The sequence below is a fragment of the Acipenser ruthenus genome, chromosome 9, assembly GCF_902713425.1.
Source record: "Acipenser ruthenus chromosome 9, fAciRut3.2 maternal haplotype, whole genome shotgun sequence".
NCBI lineage: Eukaryota > Metazoa > Chordata > Actinopteri > Acipenseriformes > Acipenseridae > Acipenser > Acipenser ruthenus.
The window spans coordinates 37,379,907-37,398,429 of NC_081197.1; the positions used below are offsets into that span (position 1 = coordinate 37,379,907).

The window sequence follows — 18,523 nt, forward strand, 5'->3', positions numbered from 1 at the left end:
TCCTACAGTGCTTTTTGTATAGTTTTATTTATTTATTTTCTTTGTCCTGCAGTTAAGAATGGAAATCGTATGTGTGCCTATGGAAATGTGTTTACTAGCATTGCCAAACAAAACGAAAATGCAACGAAACAAAAAAAGTAACATTTTTTTTCTAAATTATGTCCTGAATTTTTGGCAGACGTGATAGGGGCATCGGAATCAGGCTTTGCAAACTGCCCGTGACTGGAAGCTGCAGACTCGGGTTTCGGTAGTAGGCTACTGTCAGTGGATTCTGTTTATCTTTTTGCAACAGCTACTGACGCTACCCAGGGAACATTAATAAAGTTGATGATGTCATCAAAAGAGGCGGATTTTCATTCTTGAACGACTGTATACCCATTCATAAAGTGCTTTGCGACAGTCGCCCGTTTGCTCAGATCATTTTATGAATAGCAATATGGATGACTTTCGTTAGTTTTAAACGAAATTTGTTTTATTACAGCAGTCGGCAAGTACTTCAATGAATAGGGCCCAGAGTGTTAGCAGGGATGGAAATAAGACTAGGAATTCACCCATTCCAGATTTTACCATGAGCTTCATTAGCCCCAGTGTATAGGTAACAAGTTCAGGTGTGTCTTATTATTAAGCTCATAGTAAAACCAGAAATGGATCAAACTACTATGCAATTATAGTCTTATTTCCATCCCTGAAATGGAGTCATAGCATTATTACTGCTTCAAATGTTATAATGTTACTGTTTGAAAATATCTTTGCAATGTTTTTCTCTCCCTCACTGGCCACAAAGATCTATTTATGTCCAAGTTTTAAGGTATTTTAAAACTTGTCACATTTCTGGTTTGAATTAGTCATTCACCAATGTATAATGTTCAATTCAACATGGTAATGTTGTTTAAAAAATAAAATGTAACCAAATGCAGTGCATTCTGTATAATGAAATGTTTAAATTGATTTCAACAAAACCTCACGGAGCTTGTTGCAAGTGCACTTATGTGTGGCATCTCTAATGAGATTTCAGACGAATCAGGTAAAGGGAGGTTTATTTGAAAAGGGAACACCAATAGCAAGTTGAGAAGGAGAAGGAGTGAGCGAGAGTGAGAGAGACACAAACACACATGATCAGGCAGACAAAAAGGAACACCCTTTTTAATGTTCATATATATATATATATATATATATATATATATATATATATATATATATATATATATATATAGATAGATAGATATAGATTTCTTTAATAATAAATAATAAAAACAAATATAAATCATGTAGTATGCAAACTGGGATGTGCCTTCATTAACTTTAGTGAAAAATATAGTTTTATATAGAAAAAATGCATTCATTTCAAAGTGTTAAATCTTGAATTTGTTCATATTTATTTGTTATATGGGGTCTTTGAGAACATGTGCATGTTTTAAATCCAACACAAGAATGCAAAATTTATACAAAAAAAAAAAAACCCTGAAATAGTACTATACCTACACTAGTGTCAAAGTACTGAAGTGAGTATTGCCTGTGGTAAAGAACTATGCAGAAAACCTGAACATTTGGCATTCCTTTAGGTATGCACATGCACCTCTTATTATAATGGGATTTCTAATTTAAAAAAATTAATGTGGTATTTTAGTTTGCCATCTTACACTAATCCATGTTCCGTTGCTTTCATGTAATAAGACATGTATTTGTCTAGTTTATGTAATCAGACATGTATTTATCTTTTCATGTGTTGCTATCAAACATGGATAACTTTTGGTATAAATGTAAAAAGATACAATGAATTGGGTTTACAGTGAATGCAGAAATTCCATCAGTCATTTATGTTATTTGGGCCTAATTTTGGTCCCATTCTACACTTGAGACATGCTTGAGAAAAAAAAAAAAAACATGCCCACACTTGTTTACAACTACTGTATTATCAGTTCATTTTATTCTGGTTAGGCTGTAATAATTAGATATTGTGCATGTACTGTCCATTACTGTGTGATAAATCTTATAGCAGGCTCATGCAGCCCTTGCATTTTAATAGGCGATGTGAAATAGTTTGAGTTCTTTATTGACCAAGACTCCAATTTGCAGACTGACACATATTTTATTTTATTTGACACTTTTATAATAGGTAGCTGAACCACAACTTTAAAATCAGGATGTTTGATATCAAATTAAACATGTCCTACTGTATCTCTTTTGAATATCCACAGTTCTATGTGAATCACTACATTGCATTTAGACTTGCTGTACTTACCTTTCCCTCATCCCTAGGACTGTCACTTAAGTGCACCACAGGGCCAGGGTGGGTCTTTGTTGCTCTATGAAGAAAAAATACATTAGTAATTAGTGCTTGTGTATTTAATACAGTAACGTACAATTTAGATATAAACTTTACATTTTAATTTGGATGTAGGTGTGATGTTTGTACTTGGACTGTAGAGTACTTTCGAGAATACCAGGTAGTTTTAATGAACCCTCATGATATCTGTCTGCTGTGCCAGGTAAAGATCACATCCATCTCTTCTCTTTCACATCATGTCAAATTAATCAAGAGGCGGGAAAGTGAACTACCTGTGAAATATATTGGCTTGGATGACCTGCCTGTGAAATACATTAACTAGGAACACATTTGTGAAAGGTCCCGTCTTTGCTAACATTAAAGATGAATAACTTCACTCTAAACCAAACAGGTTTGTTTTATTTAAGTAATACATTAAAAGCTCTCTGAGACTGTTTCGGGGAGGTGTGTAAACCACATTGTCCTAGCCAAATTCGATATATACTGGTATGATATGAAAGTAGATTTCAGATAAATATAGAACACGTTACATTAAGTGTCTCTAATTACTGTGTTTTTACATAGTAGTTAGAAAATACATGTGTACTGACACAATTACAATGTTATTATGCATAGTTACAATGTACTTAATTTGTCAATCTTTGTACATGCTATAACCCCAGTCATAACCCTAACCCTAACTCTACACTTAACCATAGACCCTAACCCTTTTCTGATACAATTGTCTACTTACAGATATCAAGCAGAGATATTTACACGTTAAGTGTATTGTAACTATACATTATAACATTGTAATTACTGATTATGTGTAAGTGCATATGTAATTACGGTGTAAATGCACAGTAATTTAGAGACACTTAATGTAAAGTGTGAAATACATGAAACTCCTAAAATAGATTTGATAACATGGATACCAGGATTACATTTATTTAAATGACACAATAAGAAAATCTTGATAACTGAAGCTCAAATCTGTCCACAATTTAGGTCACATAAAAACATATTACTTCACCTAGCAAGAGAACAAGACTATTGGCGATTCCCCTCTAAACACATGCATGCAGGGCTTTAATAGCATGGCAGTAACTGAGAAATATGGTTCCACATTTGCATTATTCCCGTACCAGTAGGACTTCCAAAAATTTCTCTTGAGGATGCTAAATATGATAGACAGTAACGTAAGGCCTGAAGTGTAATTAAGAAATGATGAAGTACAATGCCAGATTTAAAAACCGCCCAGGCACTGCAGTAGAGATTTTAAACCAAATTACCTGGGGGAATATAACACAAGCCCTCATTATTGTTTGTCATTATTTCATTTAGTGCTTACACCAGGGGAGTTCCAGTTAAGAACCCCTTCAAGCACAGAGCAGATTCTTCCTGAAAGGTCACTGTGATACCAGGGGTGGATTCTACGAGCATAATGATGCTTTGGTCGACTGCCAGCTTTCAGTTGACTTAAATTGCAGTGTAAATGTGCAGTCCCTAAGATTTTAAAATCAGTTTTATCCTACACATCAATAGCCATTTTCATTGTGCAGTTTAACTTCTGATTATAATACATTGTAGGGCAATGGGAGTGGAATTGACACAGTACCCAGAGGACTGTTGATATGTATTTTCTTAAACCTTGGTCAGGGATTATTTTCAAAACTTTTATACTGTATTGTCATTATCGCCAATTTCAGCAATATAAACTTTATTTACAACAGCTTTAAAAAACTTTAAAAAAACATGCCTTTGCGAGTTGGAGGAATAATTAATAAGAGATACTGATAAATATATATTGATTGATAGGCAGTGATACATTAGGAAGTATGTGTTGTATTTTTATCCTAAGGGCTGCAGTATGTTACTTTTGCATTGATTCCTGCAAGCATTCTTCACCTGCAAATTTCTTCACTCCTTTGAGAGTAGCATGATGTGCCAAGCAGCTGTCTGTTCCTTTTCTACAGACTCAAAGCTACTGTAAGCTCATCAAAACCCAAATGGATCCATAAAATATTATTTATTTATTATTGATTTATTTCTTTGTTTACTTTGAAGTGAAAGAAGGGGATCCTGGGTTTATATTGGTAAATGCAGAAAAAAAGATTCCACAAAGAAAGTGCTAACATTTGGACAGAAGGGAGGATCTGATTGGAGGAAGTGCGATTGTTTTTTAGATCTACTAGTAGTCCATATCCTGTGCTTTTCAAATGCTAAAAAAGGTCTGCATTAAAGATTGATCAAATTCAGGTTTCAACTGAGCCCTAACAAAAGAGGTATATTCACATACACATAGACAGAATGGAAACATGGTGTCTAGATGCTGCTGCTAGAAATAAAAGTGCAATTATCCTTTGTTTATACATCAACTATGCCTAAATGTTAGAATGGTTGAAGTTCTGTACCGGATTGGTGTAAGATGTACTGTACCAGCATTCCCCAGGGCTCACTGGAAACAAAAAGACCCAGGTCTTAAGAATATCTAGGGTTAGTAGAATCAATAGGCTACTTTGATACCCTTATAATTATCTCTATAAAGCACCAGAATAAGTATAGTTTATTATGTAACCAGAATTCCTTGATGGAATTACAGCCTTGCATAAAAGTGTGCATTATTCATATGCATGTCAACTGTTATTTGCTATCAAGGTATATAGTTATTTATATGATACATACAAATTATGTGCAGACCAGAAGAGAATGAGACAGATTATGTAAGACATGTATTTAGTGAAATGGTACCATGTCTACAACTTGATAGAGTTTCTCATCTTCTGCCACCTTAGAAATACCCCAAAAAAGTTTCTAAGTTTTTTTTTTCAATGTCTACTGAGTGCTTCATAGTTATGGATGCCCTGACCATGGTCTGTCAATTACTTTATAACACAGTTGCGGCAGGGTCATATCTTAAACCTTGCTTTAGAAATTCAGCTTTTAGAAGTGGTTGAAAAGGGCCATTTTTGTTGGAACAGCATGTATAGTAAATATAACAAAGTGTACTGCTGTAACATTGAGAGACACAAAGCTTTCTTTCAATAAAATATAAATACTGTATATCCAATCAAGCAGGCCATGGAATCCATGGTAACTAAATCCACAAGGTCATCATTCTTTGATGGAGCATGAAAGTACTGTATGTTTAGCTAGCAATACAATACCCTGATTGTGGTAACCTCAACAAAGGTATTTTAGCTATTAAAGAATTATATACACAGTTTTTCACATTTCTCAACCTATCATGTTTTGTACTCCATAAATAATGTATTGATGAAAAACTTAAGAATGGGAAAGCATGTAATAGTGCTATCAGTAATTTTAACAACCACTGATAAAAAATAAATGCTTTTTAACAATTTCCACTTAATTATGCAAATTCACTGACGGGGAGACAATACACACTACACTATTTCAATGTTTTTATTATTATTATTATTATTATTATTATTATTATTATTATTATTATTATTTACCAAATCAATACAAACACAATGCTGACATTAGCACTGAGAAAAATAACATTTACATAAGAATAAAAGTGGGGAACAATGGCAGGAATAAGTTCTTCTGCAAATAAAAAAGAAAATATAAAAAAAGAAAGAAAGAAAAAAACAGCCAAATAGCTGTGTAGCAAATGTTAATACTAAAACATTTTCTAATTGAAGCCTGCATGATTTTTTGCATGGAAAAAAACATTAACATGATCAATGGAAATGATGAGACCACTTGCCAGAAATTGAATAGACACTAAGCCTTTCCAAGAAAAAAAGATGAATCTGCTACTGTGGAAGCCAAGCTCTTTAAGCCTGTTAACAGAATGTGAGCCAGAGACTAAAATTGATTCTCTTGCGCACATCAATTAAAGGGCTGGGAGTGTTGTGCTAGTAAACACACAGCTCGATTTACAGAATCCAAAAAAGGATCAATAATTTGAGAGTACAATCAAAGCAGTCTCGTGATTTAAAAGCAAAGCTGTACGCATTACAGCATCAATCAAAACCCTGTTGGGAGTTGCCTGTGTGTTAAGAAGATATGCCCAGATACATCAGACATCCCACATCAAAAATGTGCTGACACTTTAAACTGACATTAGTTCGAGAATGACATTTGCTAAGTTATCAAGTTCTTCTGGATTTTACAAGGTTCTCTGTCTTGATGGTATACGTCTGCAACAATAATAGCTTTAGATGAGAGAGCACATTTTAAGCACTGAAAACAAAACAGTATGTGTTTCATACTGGCATAATATCAATACGACAGACTGTGCTTTATTACAATCAGCCCCGGCATTCATTTTAACTTTAGTCATCGGACAAATATCAAGCTGTATTTTGTCCCCAGCAGTTATTCCTGACTGTTTATTACTCATGATTATTTTAATTTCTTTTATTAAGAGTTTTTGCCACAAAATATGTTGTTGAGATAAGAAAAACATGATAATTATCATCAATGGATATAAATTACGTAAATAAGCAACCATTAACACATGTATCAGGTCCAATAAAATGTTGAAGCTATGAGCTGGAGGGGAGTAAATGAGCTTTAAAAGAACTTACAGTATCTAACAGTTGACGTTTCAATATGCTAGGGCCTAAGAAAACAGTGCTTCCAGAAATGTCTCTTCAATAAAGGGAGAACAGGTCAATCTCTGTACTGTATGTTGCTTATTACCACATAAAATATCTAGGACATAGTACCATAAAGTATCAGAGACTTCCAATAACATATTTTTTAACCACAGACCTGCAATTTAGATGTTTCTTTATTAAAGGCAAATGCTAATATTAAACAGATTTCAGATTGGTATACTATTAATCAATAAAAAATTTAAAAAAAACAACAAAAAAAAGCTTGGAATAAAAAGGTAACAGTGGCTATGTTTACAACAAATTCCGGCACCCAGAACAGAACGTACTTTTTCTAGAATGTTGATGTCATCATACCGTCATGGTACTATAGTATTTAGACTTTGGAAATGCACGTTCCAAGTGTGGAACACCTAGAGAGGGTAGGACAGTACTAGTTTGGTACCATGAACATCTTTCCAGGAGTCAAAATGTGTCAAATTCAAGAGACACATTCAAGAATCATCATCTTACTGAGACAGAACTGCACTTCCTTATCTTCTGTAATCCTGTGGGCAAATCTTGTGTTAGAAATGCTTATTGCACTACATAAAAACAAATAACTCAAGAGTCAATGAAACTCGGGACAAGGTATTTGTACTTCCCCACAATTGTCAAAAGTACATTCTCAGGAATTTTACAAGAGACTTCTCTGAATAATGTAAAATACTGTACATTTGTATTAAATATGAATCACAAATATATATATATATATATATATATATATATATATATATATATATATATATATATATATATATTTATTATGTAACCGGCCGGCACTCACGGTTGTTCGTTGCCCCTTTAAAAGCAGGACCCAGGACACAAGAAATGGATTTTCAAGCGCTTACGCGCTAATTTTAATATACACAAAAATAAATAAACAAAACGAAACAAAACACCTAGCTCCGTTTTGAGCACTAACTAAACATTTTATGCAGGTCCCTGACTAGCTCGCAGGACGGCTAAACCGTTTACCTGTCATAAAAACACTGGAAACCACACAAGCTTAACTCAGCACTTTGACTGCTCGGAAGTAGAGCGCACCTTCTGCCTCCTTCTACTCAGCAGCCCTGTGCAGACAAGCTGCACATCTCAAATACCCTGCACCTGACATTAATTTACAATATATATCAGGTGCGGGTGATAATTAAACAATAAACAAATTACCAAAACAATTAAACAAAATGTGCATACGCACATGTTTTCTTCAGGGAGGATACTAACCCCCTCCCTGATGTGTTACACATCTTCCCCCTCAAGTGTGCAACACTGATCGGCCATTCCAAGGCCACCCCCTCCCCTAAAACACAACCACCCACCCTCGAGTCCACAAATGTCAATTTTCGCCCTCTTGCACGGGCGGGCTTGAGGGTGGGTCGGTTCCTCCGGCGCTTCCAGGAAGGGACCTTGAACGGGCGACATGGGACCCCACCGGGATGACAGGGGTGACCGAAGCGACGGCCGGGGAACAGGCGGCTGCAGCAGCGGGCAGAGGTCTTCACCTGGGGACCGGCGCAGCGATGTCCGATCACCCAGGGGGAGCTTAGCAGCGAACAGGGGGAGCACCAGCGACGTCTGGCAGCAGCCCAGCGACGTCTGGGTGTTTGGGGAGAGCGGAGTAGGGAACCAGGGGCAGAGCTGTGGCCGATGGTGCAGACTCCTGGGCTCCAGGCCAAGCGCAGGGAGGTCTAGGAAGACCGGCAGGGTGTCCAGGAGCAAGGGGCAAGGGACCGCACTGACCAGCGCCGGATCCTCTTCCGGGGTTGTGGGCTGGAGCTGTGGTGGAGGTGCGGAGCTCACCTCCTCTGGCTCCGGGACGGTCTCTTCCTCCTGTTCTCCCTGCAGCAGCTCCTCTGGTGCAGGCGATTCCAGGGCTTCTCTCGCCGGCACTGCCAACAACGCTTCTGCCTGCTACCATTTTTGGAGCAGCATCTCCAATTCTGTTGGCTCCCGCTCCTCTCTTTCCAGCGGAGTCAACCCGAATTCTCTCTCCCATCTCTCACTCTGCTCTAACTGAGCAGCGGTGTTCCGGTTGATCCTTGCGATCAACTCCTCAATGCTTTCCATTTCTTTTTGGGTCGTAGGGGCGCCCACATACGCTGCCACCATATGTAACCGGCCGGCACTCACGGTCGTTCGTTGCCCCTTTAAAAGCAGGACCCAGGACACAAGAAATGGATTTTCAAGCGCTTAAGCGCTAATTTTAATATACACAAAAATAAATAAACAAAACGAAACAAAACACCTAGCTCCGTTTTGAGCACTAACTAAACATTTTATGCAGGTCCCTGACTAGCTCGCAGGACGGCTAAGCCGTTTACCTGTCATAAAAACACTGGAAACCACACAAGTTTAACTCAGCACTTTGACTGCTCGGCAGCAGAGCGCACCTTCTGCCTCCTTCTACTCAGCAGCCCTGTGCAGACAAGCTGCACGTCTCAAATACCCTGCACCTGACATTAATTTACAATATATATCAGGTGCGGGTGATAATTAAACAATAAACAAATTACCAAAACAATAAAACAATTAAACAAAATGTGCATACGCACATGTTTTCTTCAGGGAGGATACTAACCCCCTCCCTGATGTGTTACAATATATATATATATATATATATATATATATATATATATATATATATATATATATATATATATATATATATATATATATAAATTTATAGACCACTATAATATCACCAGCTACCTAACCTCTGTGTGTAGCGTAATCAACAGAGCCTTTGTTTATGGTCCTTGAGATCACAGCATCAAATCCCATTGTTGAAAAGTATTTTAATACAAAAAAGGTAGTTCTCTTATTATAATTATATTAGTTATAACCTCTCTTTGAAAACTGGATTGATTTGGAAATAAGAATCATCTATCTTTTACAAGACATATTTGGTTTTAATTTGAAATTTTACAGTGAAGCTATTGATACTGATGATCGCATGACCACAATCAGGTTAGTAAATGTTTCTATACTATCATTCTATAATCTTACAAAGTTGTTGTAAACACCGTTTTAATGATGTGCGTGTTTAATTAATGATATGTTCTTATGATGCATGTTATCATAAATATTAACACAGCCTCTCCTTAGTTACCATAAAATGACACCCACTGGCATGGCACTTAGAAGTTTGTTCTAAATCCATGTCATAATAAAAAAAGGACCGGGTCAAGTGGATTATTTTCACGAACAATTGTGCTACAATCATAGATGGCTACCTCTATTTTCTTTGTAAACGTAGCTATTGTGAGAATCTTATATTTGAATCCAGAAACATGTATTTTCACAGGTTTCTTTTTTTTTTTTTAAATTCTGTTAATTGTGTAGATCTCAAATAGAAAATTCCAGCAAAACACATCCCCAGGTCACAGTAAAGGTCACAATTCTTGTATTCCAGCCCCTCATTTTGGTTAAGTAGGCTTTAAATATTTTTATGTGTTTGCATTTTGGATTCAATTGAGAGTGTTTGCCAGGAGAAACACGTGTCTTATGAGTCTGTGACAGAGTGGTGAGTTAACAGAGGTGAATGCAATGCAGTGCAGAATAAACAGCTAGACAACAATATCCAGGTGCAAGGGTGTTAACAACATAATTTGTAACCGTCATTTTGTATCTGGATTTTAATGAATGCAAGATACATTTAAAAATGTGACCCAATAAAAATGTTCTTCACACTGTAATGTTGAATAGGAAAATGTATCTTTCAACACCTGCTGTGTACATAAATGATTCATATACTGGTTTATTCTAAGTGCTTTAGGCATACTTTAAAGGTTATCTTGGTTAAGGAAAGAAATATACTGTTCTTACTTGCCAAGCTTAATTAAGTGGAATTAAGTGAAGTGTCCTATGCAACAGGCCCCTGGTCATTTCATTCTGACACCTGCTATATGTGTGCTGACAATAATAGAATTGAAAAAGGTCAGTGCTTTCACCCATGATTTCCAGCTGAACACACTAGATTGTGTGTCTGTGTGTGTGTGTGTCTGAGCATATGTGGATGCTTGGTAGGTGTTGTAAAAACAAAGAGAAAAGCTTATCTTGAATGCACACAAATACGATAGTAAAGTGTAAAGATGTTCTGTTTATTGTAAGTGCAAAAAAAGATGTATGCAGAAAGCACCTTTTCTGATTCCAAACTTACAGCAATGTCACCTTTTCTTATGCTCCACTAATAACAGTGGTGTAAGGACTGAATCACAGTGAAACACAAAACCATGACATTCATCACAGCTTGATTTGTCTTTGCAGCACGCGAAATATGTGCAATACCACAGGTGGTAGCTGCTTCTATGGTGCTTCTGTGCCATACTGAGAGGCTGATAAATTCCTGATACAATTTGAAAGGATGCTTCATATTTACCCACGGCAGCAAATAATTATTATTATCTAAAGCATAGTGTAAAGCGGGTAGGAGGTGGTTGTGACCCAGAAATGAGTCATGGAAACCTGCCTGAAAACATTTCAGGTACAATACCTAGAAGCTTGAACAATTGTCTTAAACAACAAACAAGGGAACTTTAATAGAGGCGACAACCTCAACATTATGGTACTGGATTGTATGTAAAAGAGGGATACTATCCTCACTGTAAAAAAAGGGAGGAAAATATGTACTTAAAAAAATCAACATGAGGTCTGAATAACTGAATTCTGATTTATTTTTATTATTGACACCCGAAATATTAGCATAGCAATTGGCAACCAAGCAAGATGGCTTATAGCAATTCAAAACTATTGTTCTGCTTGGCAACATGCTCCTTTGCTACTTTTGCCAGTATGGTTATGTATTTGACAGAAACAAACAAACATGGACTACAACTGTTGTACGAACACATATTGTATGCCCAGTCACATATCTAAAAAAAACATACTTATGTGTGGTAATTATCTTAAACTGTATAATTCCTATTTGAAAATAAAACATTTGCATATGCTTATTTATTATCAGATGATGGCATAACGCACTTATCATTTCACATGTTATGTCTATACAAGTCTAGAGTATATTACACATGTTTAACACCTATGTGTTATGAAGGCATTAGTGCCCTTGCTTTCTTTTCTGAGAACTCTCTTGTTAATTACAATTTTTCTTATTTAGTTTACAATAAGGATTTTTGTTTCTGATAATGTTGACATTCTTGATGTAGGTCAAGATGCTTTTAGGTGCACAGAAATATCAGTCTCTTTACATTTTGGCTGAAGTTTATTTTCAGAGTTTACATAACTAGTACACACTTCAACCCTGACATTTCAGAAATTAAAGGTTATACTAGTGGTTTGGAAATGATGCCCCAAAACATGATGTGCCCTATTTTGGCATTTATCTGTAATTAAAAAAATAAAGAAATAAATAATGAGGTAACATTTTTAAGAAACTTTCAAATACAGTTTGTTTCCACATTTGCTGCAAATTCAGGTACAGTTCGGCTTGTTTGCCGGCATACATAACACATCCTAAACAATTTGCTTGGCACCTGAATTAAAAAAACACAGCAATTTGTAATCTGATGTTAGTTTGATTTACTATTTTCTTACTATTCATTAAGAGTTATCTATATTTCTATATTCATGCTCTGTTTTTTATATCTACGTCAATATCTGCACATCCACCATCCCTGTCATTCAGTCAGGAAACTCATGCAATAGATTATTTATTGAAACAGACTATACAACACTATCACAATATACATATTTTTGGCCTCACCTTTCAAGGTACCCCTGCCCATAAATTAGCTTACAGATAAGTGAGAGGCATGCCGTAGGGAAGCCATGGGTAGCGGGGCAGGATAGCTGCCCGCCCCTGTTTGAGGAACCCAAAAAAAGAAGGTGGAGGTTTGGGAGGAGGAGGCAAACCCTGGTGCACAGCTGAGACGTAGTGGATCGATGGATGTTGTAGTGTGATATTAGAAGCACCAAAAATATGCTTGATATTTACATGATTTGATCAAAGGTTAAAGGGAGTTCCCGGTCAGAACCATCGCTTTGCTTAATTAACACAAACCAAAATGCCCTTGCAAACTGCAGTGATCCATTTTAAAGAGCAACTACAGGTCTTAAATAGAGCAGTTGTTTGAACTAATATATGTTTTTTGTTGTTTAGAATCCCATATGTGTTTCAGACACATCACATCCTGGTGTTTCTTAAAACCTAAAGTTAAAGGCATCCCTGTGGATGGCAGCGAATTGCAGAGGGACAGGTTAATACACTCTGGTGTATCAGTTCTACTTAGAGAGAAGAGTGAGAGCGACTCCAAGGCCACTTAAACTTCACAATTATATCACTGGTATGAGTGGTATGAGTGGATGAAAAAAGGAAAAGAAAGAAAAAGAATTTCAGAGAGGAATAAAACATACTGTAAGACTATAAAATTAGCATGGGCCTACTCAAAGCAACACCTATTTCTGTAATTAAATAGTTTATTACAAGATGTATACTGTTATTCATCTCAGAAAATGTACCCTTGCTTTAAAACAGGGCCCCTAGTAATTTAATTTAATATGTTTATAATGTTGCTAAGAAAATTGAATAAAATATTATAAGAATCATCTCCAGAACCTAAATTAAATTAAAGTAAAAACATTAAAGTATGTGTGGTGATGACTGAATTTGTTTGTTCAGTTTATTAAAACTATTTATCGGTTGGTTATTAGAAAGGAACAGCGTCTAGCGGATAAAACAACTGACTACTAGCTATTTGGAAAGCTAACAGCAACCGGACAACTGGATTAAGCATGTTTCCAGTGATTTATTCCTTAAGATCTATATCATACTAAAGAGTGTGTTGATCATGCCTTCTGTGAAGTCTCTCCAAAAGACTCTGGATCAAGTCAAGCATCAGGGCTTCACTTTGCCTGTCTCTGTTTGGCAATGAAAGACATTTCCTCGAGAGAAAAAGACAGAGATAAAAGGAAAAGTGCAGAGCTGAAACCCAAAGCTATGTACTCTCCCTTTAAAGGTGTGCAGTGCAGCTCCCATACTAAATTACAGCAGTACTCTGAGTGACACTGCCACAATGGGCCTTAGGATCCTTTGTCTGCTCTTTGTTTTTCTTTTTACCACATTGGACGGTAATTCTCTTCTGCTGCACACAGATGATGGTTGTGATGTCTCCCCTCCACTCAAACATGCTGTCAGGGTCATCTCTTATGAAATAGGAATATTCTTAAACTAGATGCATGCTAAAGGATAGGGCATTTTATTCTGTGTCACATTCCAGAGTAAATTCAACAATAAGGATTTCAAGCACAAATGGAAGTGGAACAAGTGGACCTGAATTTCCAGAACATGTGAAGGCAACTGATTCAGCATAGACAGCGCATTATTATTGAGGGAAAGCTGTGGTTTTATTGTTTGTTTTTTTATTTAAAAACCAGTGAGAATGTGGCTGGAGCCTCAGCAAGGTGATTGTTTTATTGATAATTAATTAAGGCTCCAGCCACAGCTTAAAACTAAAGAACCCGCTCCAGGCTGATCGGGGCATTTTCCTAGTTTGAACCAGAGAGGGGAGTACTATAGAGCGAGAGAATACACCCGAAGCAACGGCTACCGCTGTACCACACAGTATTTGTTTGTTGGTTTACTTTGGCCATCGAGCCCTTTTGTTTTGTGTAAGTGTTTTGTTTTATTATTTGATTTTGTTTTATTATTAAAAGCCGAGCGCAAACGCGTCTCGTTCCCCGTACCTACCTTTGCTGCCTTTGCCTTTGTTTACTTCCTGGTCCATGACGTCACCATCCACTCGCCACTCAACAACTCGGTCACAATTTGGTTAATAAACAAAAAATGGTATTGTATTGTCAGGTTTACTGCATCGTGCCATACTTCCTAAATGGGCAATTTTGTTCAATAATAAACATTTTTGTCAGCCTCTCTCTTTATTTCCTTGTCATTAAAAGTAAAATGGGAAAAAACAAAGGAGTTAGAAAGGGACGAGACTGAGGGTGCCCGACTACTCGGAGTATCTACTGTATAATACAGATTGTTCTGCACATGACAAATCAAGAACAGCATCTGCAAACATCACAAAAGACACCTAGGTATGTTAGCGACTGTTTTCAGATATGGGAAGATGATAGCTGCAGGGTATTGTAACGTCTCAAAGGTGCAAATCAATATGCACAATAACTGAACAAAAATGTACTGACTGACTTTTGTACTGTTTCTAATACTGTCTAAATTTGTACTATCTTAGAATTCATTCAAGCACATTTGAAAGTGGGAAAAAATAACAATTTCTGTGGAATCCTATCTATCCACTCTATGGCACCAAAGCAACAACACAAAATCTAATTATTCACTTTATACAGTATATTTGTCCTGGTGGGAATACAGTACAGCAGGCGGTCCCAAAGCCAAACTAGTACTTTAGATATTGCCATTAAACCTAATACTCAACAAACATTTAAATGGATACATTTAGAGTGTGGAGGCATAGAGAAACTGGCAACCACACATTCCCCATGTAAGCATCTTAACCACTGTACTAAAGAGGCTCATGCTATTGTAGAGTTTTTAACCTTGTTTCACCTGTAGACTTAGAATCCATAACAGCAGTGCATCACACAACACTGCCTGTTAAAATAGCAATGAAAATGCTGTTAGCACATATTACTTAGTTTGGCGTAGTATAGATTTTATTATGTACTGTATGAATGGGTAAATACAAGCTTAATTTTCCAGGAACCATCTGTGCACAGACCATACGTTTGCAATACCATTTATTTTCTTAATATCATTTGCATGCTACATAGTAGCTATAAAGCATGTTTGTATTCTGTATTTGCAGTGGCTTGCATATTGTATTTACAGATGTACAGGTATGTTGAAATTAACATGAGCAATATGAGGGGTGTGCAGCTGTATGCTAAACTGTAAACAGCCACACATGTATGTGACAGGTAATTCATCATATCTGAAGTTTATTTCAGCAGGATATAACTCATTGAGCTGGGCAGAACATTTCAAGAATATAAATCAAGTAAAATACACACTAATCACCTCACACCCATCAGATATTCATTACAAGTACAATGAACATCTAGATTAAAACGCCCCTTTTGCATTTACCAAGACACTTTCTTTGAATACTAAAAAGTGCAGTGCTGCTAAATCTTGTAAACTGGCACTCAGAGAACTAAATCTTGCCCAAGACAGCCCTGTGATTTAAATGCAGTAACTGAAAATTTGAATCAAAGTTACAACTTGTCGACACTATGGCACAATGGCAAATGCTTGTCTTGCAATGTGTCTTTACTATACACCCCATTTTTTTCATCTATACCACACAGTACATATGACATCATGCCGACCTAATTTTAGAAACCTGCTTGACCCCAATGACTTCAAAAGACCTCATTAAGTACTGGATGCAGCACAATACACTTTACACTATCTATCTATCTATCTATCTATCTATCTATCTATCTATCTATCTATCTACCTGTTCTGTCTAGTGTGGTGCATGGTGGGAGTGAAGTGAGCGAGGTAGAGTGTGTCGGTAGGTGTTTCTCTTTCATGTGTTTGTTTGTTTGTCTGTCTGTCTGTCTGTATAATTATGTGTTAGAGTAAAGCAAATAATAAGTTTGAAATTGTTTTTTAGCCAGCATGGCTGCCTCAGGGGGATTTTTTCCCTTTGAAAGATTGACTCGGAAACATGGAGTCAAAGTAATTATGGAAGGTTTTGTTTCTTTAGAGAAGTGTGTTTTAGCGATTGGTAAAGTGGTTGGATGTGAAAACATAAAGTCTGCTTCGAGAATGCATGGTTCAGTTGTGGCTTTTTTGAGTCAAACTGATCTAGTACATAAAATTGTTGAGAGCGGGATTGTTATAAATTATTTGTTTGTTGCCGTTTCGCCACTAGAGGTACCGGCAAAGAAAATCATTTTATCAAATGTTTCACCTTTTCTGAAGAATGAGTTAATTATGAATGAGTTGTCACAACATGGGCAGATTGTGTCAGCCCCAAAAAGAATTCCGCTGGGATGCAAATCTCCATTGCTAAAACACGTAGTCTCCTTTAGGAGGCAGTTGTTTATGCTTTTAAATAAAACAAACGAGGAACTTAATATTGTACTCAAGTTCAAAATAGAAGGCAGAAATTATGTTATTTTCGCGACATCAGATACCATGAAATGTTTTAATTGTGGTGTTGATGGGCATTTAGTTAAAAACTGTCCTAAAACTAAAGAGCAGGGGGGAGATGGTGAAAGAGCAGAGAGAGATGTGTCCGTGACTCGGGAAGCTACAGTGCCGAGTAGTGCTGGCGGCAAAACAGAAAAGAAGAATGTTGAGATTAATGACAGAGGGGAGGCGGAGCCAAGTGAGGCTGTTGGTGCAGGAGTGAACCAAAATAATGTTACTTCTGTGGTGCCCGAAACCAAAAGTAAGGAGCCGAGTAGTGTTGTTGGTGGAGGGGAACATCAGAATGCTGATAGGGAGAATGCGAGGGCTGAACTTAAAGAGAGGAAAGCAGCGGGTCGAGTGATGGTGCTGCTGCAGGGGAGAACCAAAAGAGTACTAAGGCTGTGCAGCTTGAAGTAGAAAGTATAAAAGACGTTTTTGCTGGCACGAGTAAAGTAAAGGAGACCGAGGCTGGTAAAACAGAGGATGAGAGTCCTTCTCAGTGTACCTCTAATAAAGACGAGAATTTGAGGTAAGAGACTGCGTTGGTGCAAGTTTCTGATACTAGGGTAGTGGGAGAAGTAGAGATGAGTGAGCCTGTAAATGAAAATGATGGTTTTAAAATCCCCCCAAAAAAGAAAAAAAACGAGTGCAAAAGAAAGGAGTTGCTGCAACTGTAGGAGTAGCAAAGAAAGCCTGTAAGAGTGAAGGAGCTGATGGGGCAAAGTGCTGGAGCATAGCTATTGCCAGTACTGTGAGGGAGAGCAGCTCAGAATCAGAGAGCGAAGATGAGTCAGATCTCACTGACTCATCTCAGACTTTAGAGTCTGCTATCATAAAAAGTGGGTATAGTGAACAAAATATAAAAGAGGTTTTAGAAGTCACAAAAGGAAGAAGAAAAATTGATGTAGAGGATTTTTTTCCTGATATAAAAATGTTTCTAAATTCTGCGGCTTTCTTAGTAAAGAAGGCGTCAGGGTCTAATTTGACGGAGCAGGAACTACTATTTTCTCAGATCATAACATAGTCTCTCTTTCTGTTTTATTGCCCTCCTTTAAGCACAGTCGCTCTTATTGGAAATTTAATGTAAGTTTGTTGAATGATTTAAATTTCAGGAAATGTTTTAGTTTTTTTTGGAAAAAATGGAGAGCTGGTAAAGATTTATTTTCCAACCTTAGACAATGGTGGGATGTAGGAAAGGCCCAAATAAAAACTTTTTGTCAACAATATACTGAAAATGTTACAAAGAGGGCTAAAGAGTCTCTGCAAGAACTGGAGCGGGAGGTCTTAGAGCTTCAAGAAACTGGACTCCAATCCAAACGATAGTTTAATTGAAAAATTAAGGCTTAAGAAACAGTTAATAGCAGATCTTTTGGATGCAAAAGTACAGGGAGCTCTGGTGAAGTCCATAATGCAAGGATTGACCAAAATGGATGCACCCACACAGTTTTTTGGGGGGTTGGAGAAAAAAAGTGGCCAGAGAAA

General features: G+C 36.9%; 1 protein-coding gene across 13 annotated transcripts in view; it reads right to left on the minus strand.

Moving 5' to 3' along the window:
* LOC117405672 (syntaxin-binding protein 5-like) overlaps positions 1-18,523 on the minus strand; it is a 188,312-nt gene that overhangs the window by 59,113 nt on the left and 110,676 nt on the right. For all 13 annotated transcript variants that reach the window (XM_034008909.3, XM_034008907.3, XM_034008903.3 and 10 more), the window contains exon 6: positions 2,243-2,306. In XM_034008909.3, the coding sequence (XP_033864800.1) occupies positions 2,243-2,306 (64 nt within the window). The remainder of the gene's footprint in view (positions 1-2,242; positions 2,307-18,523) is intronic.